Source organism: Ischnura elegans, chromosome 2 (genome assembly GCF_921293095.1).
Source record: "Ischnura elegans chromosome 2, ioIscEleg1.1, whole genome shotgun sequence".
Taxonomy (NCBI): Eukaryota; Metazoa; Arthropoda; class Insecta; order Odonata; family Coenagrionidae; genus Ischnura; species Ischnura elegans.
Window position 1 is genome coordinate 95,157,609 of NC_060247.1, and position 6,085 is coordinate 95,163,693.

The following is a 6,085-nucleotide window of genomic DNA, read 5'->3' on the forward strand; positions in this document are numbered from 1 at the left end:
TAACACACTCAATGCGGATGCCTTGATTTCAAGGCATTCCGCGCTAGCCTAGGACGCGGATGCCTTGAATACAAGGCATCGGTCCCGTTAGGTTTCTCAGCCCGCCATCTGCCTCCGCGTCTTCTCCTAGACCCTGCAATTGTGCCCAGCGTCTCAGTGTGTCTTCTCCTGTGACTCAATACAAGTCGTTTGCTTGCAGCAGATTTTTTGCCTTCTTTTTTTTATAATATATTTATTATAATTTTATTATAACATTTAATATTTTCTTTATTAATAGTGCAAATTTTAATAACGTTGAACTATGTATGATTGTATACGATTAAGGAAGATATAATATCTGATATTATTGCAAAATATTTTTTCCGCGTGGCGGTGTGTTATGATAAATTTTCTCAGCATTGAGTGTGTTAATTCCTAGCTGCGCCCCTGTTGAGAGATATCACATAAGCGGAAATCTATCTGGTCGAGCGATATGCAGCGAATGAAAAAAAATGAAATGGGAAGGGCGAAGAGGAACAGGGAAAGAATGAAAGCAAATATGTAAAAAATTAACCAAAATTTGACGGATGAACAAGTGACGAATCTGCGCCGCATGGCGCGCAACAGTTAACTGCGCAGATGCCCTCAAGAGCCTACAAGATAACTTCTTCAATGCACGCTCCCCCATGAAGACCGTGAGAATTCCGTGACGCATTGCAAAGTGGTCGGTAACACAGGCATCCCCCGAGTTACGTAAGAGATGCATTACGGCAGATTGCGTAAGTCGAAATTTACGTAAGTCGAGAATTCTGCGTTAGTGCTTCAGAGATTTCGATCGGTGCGGTGAATTCTCGCCGGAGAAATGCGCGGTAAATTCTCGGTGAAGTTTCATTCAATTCTCTGCGATATTCATGAACTCTTCCACGTATTCATACGTTATTAGATACAGAAACAATAAACATTTATATAGTCTGAGAGTTTCATCTCAAGCATTGCCAATCAAATTGCGTAATATTATTCCCCGAATTGACCGATCGCGTAGATTCGGCAAAGTACGGTATCTCAACGCTACATTACTAAGCTGAATACTTAAATTGATTCATTATGTTATTATGCGATATAAGGGCCCATAGAATTGTCATTGTCTACTTACCTTTAATCATTATATATTCTGCCTTTTATATATTACGTTGATTGATGAATCTGGTGGTTTCACTGTCACAGTTTATTCACGTAGGAGGGGTGTCGAGGATTACGAGCAAATTACACACAAAAAATACCAGTAAATCACTATATTTTCTTAGATATATTCATACGCACATACACTCAATCTTTCACGCACGCAGATATATTTTCATCCTCTCACTGAGTTGTCGGAGGCTGCAGGGTGACGTCACCTTTGACGTCAGCTGCTGCTGAGGCTGATGTGGAGTCAACTTTCGTGAAGAAGCTATGCAGAGATGTCTGTATGGATGCCTTCTTTTTTTCACGATATATTTCTTCGTAGCACGACATGGCATCTTGAAGTGCCCTACTGACCTTCGCGAACCTGTCGATGTTAGAATCCATTTTTTCAAGTTTTTCCACTGCGGAATTAATATGCTCGAAAACCTCAGACAATCCTTGGGCCGTAAAGCATTTTGGTTGTCCACACACCTCATTTTCAGAGCCACTATCATCATCATCGTCCCCTACATCTGCCCTATATGCGCTCAACTCGATCAGATCTTCGTTTGTCCACCCCTCGTGCGAATCCAATAGCTCCTCAACGTCTTCCGCCTCCACTTCAAGGTCGAGAGCATGGGCAAGATCAACAACTCGGTCGATGACTTCGTCTACTTCATTCGACATAAATCCCTCGAAATGTACGAGGGAGGGGCAAAGGTTTTTCCAAACCCCATTCATATTTTTGCTCGTTACTTCTTCCCAGGATGATGCTATGTTTTTTATTGCGTGATACACATTGTACCCCTTCCAAAACTCCCCAAGTGTCATTCCTCCATCCCCATCTCTAGTGGCAATGGCATCAGCAAATGTCTTCCTTAAGTAATAAGCCTTGAATAATGCTATGACTCCCTGCTCCATTGGCTGTAGAAGGGATGTTGTATTTGGGGGCAGAAAAATCACTTTAATAAATTCATTTAAATCATCCAAGTGTGCAGGATAGCCTGGTGCATTGTCAAGTATCAGCAGGATTTTAAGTGGAATTCTTTTCTTATGGCAGTACTCCTTCACCTCTGGTATAAAATGGTTGCAATACCAGTCCTCAAATAAGGCCGATGTAACCCATGCTTTTGGGTTTGGGTTCCAAATGACTGGAAGTGAGGATTTGTCAACATGTTTTAATGCTCGCGGTTTTTCCGAGTGATAAATTAGAAGAGGTGTCAATTTGCAATCTCCCATCGCGTTTCCTCCAAGCAAGAGAGTTAGGCGATCTTTTGCTGCCTTAAATCCAGGTGCGGACTTTTCTTCTTTCGAAATAAATGTACAGTGAGGCATTATTTTCCAAAAAAGCCCCGTTTCGTCGACGTTAAACACCTGTTCTGATAAATAGCCACCCTCCTCAATTATTTTTTCAAGGACTTTTGGAAAATTTTCTGCTGCCTCTCTATCACCACTCGCAGCCTCACCGCATAATTTCACATTATGCAAATTCCAACGATTTTTAAATCGATAGAACCACCCGTTACTCGCAACAAAATTTCCACCCTTCTCCCCTTTCTGTTTCTTCAACAGTTCATAGAGACTTTTGGCCTTATTTTGAATTGTCAGAAAACTAAGCGGTGTACCTCTTCCATGCTGTTCCTCCATCCACACCGTCAGTAATTTTTCCATTTCAGCCAGAAGACAATTGCGTTGCTTGGTGATGATGGTGGATCTCATACAGGCAGAACCTTTTACATGTTCTTTTATTCGTTCCTTGTCTTTCACAATTGTGTTTATAGTTGACACGGCCATGTTTAGAAGACGCGATATGTTTGATATCGTTAACCCACTTTCATATTTCTTCACAATATCAATTTTCTCTTCTAGAGTGATTGTTCGTCGTCTTTTAGAAGCACCAGATTTACTCTCACTTCGACGCTTATCTGCCATCGTCGGAGGATCCAAAACACTTCACCGTTAAAGTTGTTCACACTAATCCAACCGTCAACTCTGAGTTCTAGAAAGCGACTGAAGAATTTGATATAGGCATCTTACTGCCCCGCGATCATTTCGTAACAATGTTGCCCGACGTTGCAGTGTATCAATCAAACAAGACGTCATTGGTTGCGTGAGTAGACTACATTGATCCAACGTTTGCAGCCGACGGGGCAAGTGCTGAATTAGCAGGCAGTGCAATAGGGTGGTTTCCTATTATTTTTTTATTGCCTAAATCGAAAGATTATTACTCCTGGAGTGCGTATTTCACGCTTTTAGATTTTTTAATTACGATATATCTATTTTTCGCGATTAAATGAAAATTGAAAATTTTCCAGCGCGGGAAAACGCGACGGCTAAGTACGAATGCTAGGAAAACCCCGTCTGACGTCATTCTGGTTCCCGCTGACGCCGTGTGAGGTGACCTAAGGGCGAGGCTTTGAGCGCTGATACGTTGCAGGTTGCTAGAGGGTAGCACAGTACCCTGCTAGCAGGCAGCGCTTGGCTTAAATAAGGATTATTATTACCCTATCAAATGAAGAAAACTTTCCGAACTTAGGCAGTTTTAATAGGTGACTATTAAGACATGTTTCCCTGAGCCCTGTGCCTCATGCATGCATTGATAATCTCAGACGTTGTAAAACTCCTGACTAATAGTATAGAAACTAGGTCCCTGTGACGTCACGTGGAGTGGCATCGCATGGGCGCCAATCTGGCCTTTTTCAAATGAGGATAAAATTGACCATTGCCATTCGTCTAAACCGGTATTTCTAAAACCAAATAATTTGTATATTATGAATACACCAATGGTGGGTAACGAATCGCAATCAATGCCTTTCGTTTTCTTTGATGAAGGAAACTACCCTATTAGTGCTGAAGGTAAAGCAGGCAGGTGCCGAGAGTTTTTCCCCGCTTTCCTCCAGTAACTACCTCCCCCTTTTCCCCTCGACGGACTGCATTGCTTACTCTCCCCACAGGCACTGGAAGTGGCGGATGCGAACTTTTTTTTTTTCAAGCAAAATATGAACAGAATATTACAGCAATATACTTTAAAGCACAGAATGATACGTTAGTCACAGTATTTAAGACAAAATATTCCCTCTTACTTAGTAGTCCTTCGAAAATTAGGGGTAAGTCTCTGATCGCTGTGTCTTTCCAATGGCCAGGTTCGAAAAAGTTATTTTTAGTCGGTTTATATAAAAATAATTTAGAAGATAATGATAGCATCTATATATGATCCGATTTAAGGATTCCAGAGGATGTAGGTAGATGTTTGTGGTTGGAGGAAATATGAGTTAACTTCTTGTCAGTAAGTCATTCTCCGTTGCACAATCGACTGCTGCCTTATCGTGGGCCAAGTTAAAATACGTGGGTACTAACGCTACTAACCAATTCCAGTGGTGGCTCGTGAGTCAAATGTTAGGTGGGGCACACTTCACCGGGGGCTGAATAAAAAAAAATATTTTGTGTATTTTAGTGGGTTTTTAAGGCCATCTAGGTATTAAATTTGTTTAATTTAAAATAATATAATTTAAATATTTATAATAATAGAGTTTAAACCAAAACAAGCTATTCTGCAACACTGCAACACCGAGATAAAGGCCGCCGGCTGGCGCGGAGATCAACTCACGAGGACGTCGCTCTGCGCATGCTCGGGCGGCGGCGCTAGCTTAGACGCGTCATAGCACTAGCACCCCCCACCACTACCACTCTTCATATAACTGCATCATGAACAGCATGGCGATGTATTGGGACGTTCTGGCCAGCGCCTCGCGGCTTCAAATACGAACTTCACGCGCTATTTTTGCGTGTTTTCCTACATTTTCGATGTATGCGATTGAAAAAAAACTCATAATTAGATGTATAATTATAATTGAATCGGCATTTATTTATTTTTATTTCTTTTTTCAAATATTTGGGAGGGGAGGCGTCCGAGAGTCCTTATGGGTAAGCCACCACTGGCCAATTCTTTTCCGCAATAAATATTTCTGCTCGAACTTCATTTTCTTTTAAATCCACAGATGGAAATGGGCAAACTTAAGGATACAATTATTAAATAGTTGAAAGTCGGAGTTCATGTCTGTATGCTGTGTAGTAAGCTGTATCGTACAGGAGTGAGCGCAACCTCTTCCATCGCTATAAGTGCAAATTTTCATGTTGATTGGTGACTTGAGACTTATGAGCGATTTTACTACAGAAATAAATTAATAAAAATGCCTTCGAGGAATGATAAAAATGGGTCACGTTGTTTTGTTTATCACGTAAAAAACTCGATAACTATTCGATATTTTTCTGCCATTGGGTAGGTATACGAGCGAATATCTACTTCTTCGCGCTCGCATTCGTAAATTAGCATAATCACTTGAAATACGGTTATCACTTACGTAAGTAGGGATTTACGTAAGTCAAGACATACGTAACTCGGGGGATGTCTGTATCAAGAAACTCGAATAGTTAAATCCTCCACACGGAAAATAGATATCTATAGATATCTTTGTATTGTCTATTTTCATCTATAAATAGATATCTATTCATCATCATCATATTCATCTATTAGATAACTCTCCGTTAAACATCGATTAGATGCACAGGTGACGAGGGGCGGTTTTGGATGCATCTCCGGAAGTGTCTTTTAAAACGCGATTCATGAGCTATGGAAGCGATATAAATTTGATTAAGGGACAAATTTTTTGGTTCCTTAATCGAGCGATGGCGGACTTAAAAAATTTTGCGACGCGTCGAACGATGCCTGGCGACAGAGGCGAAGCCAGGAATTTCGTTCGGAGGGGGTCCAAAACAAGGGAGGAAAATTTTTGAAAAACCGGGCACTAAGTAATGGGTTTTAAACTAATTTCAACACTTTTAATAATCGAAAAAAACTTGATTTGAGAAACATTTTGTAAATTCCTGATTTCTCAATATTTTGTTTTCTTTTATGAAGGAAAATATTGTGTTTTTATATTTC

The 6,085-nt window shown here is 40.6% G+C and overlaps 1 protein-coding gene across 1 annotated transcript; it reads right to left on the minus strand.

Annotated features, from left to right (window-relative positions):
* Positions 1 to 1,341: 1,341 nt before the first annotated feature.
* On the minus strand, positions 1,342 to 3,075 carry LOC124153216 (tigger transposable element-derived protein 1-like). Its single transcript, XM_046526315.1, has one exon. The coding sequence runs from the start codon at positions 3,073 to 3,075 to the stop codon at positions 1,342 to 1,344; it is 1,734 nt and encodes a 577-aa protein (XP_046382271.1).
* Between the last annotated feature and the right edge of the window lie 3,010 nt (positions 3,076 to 6,085).

What these genes read in the sequence shown, in the direction of transcription:
- LOC124153216 (XM_046526315.1), bottom strand. Translation starts at nt 3,075, where the DNA reads ATGGCAGATAAGCGTCGAAGTGAGAGTAAATCTGGTGCTTCTAAAAGA.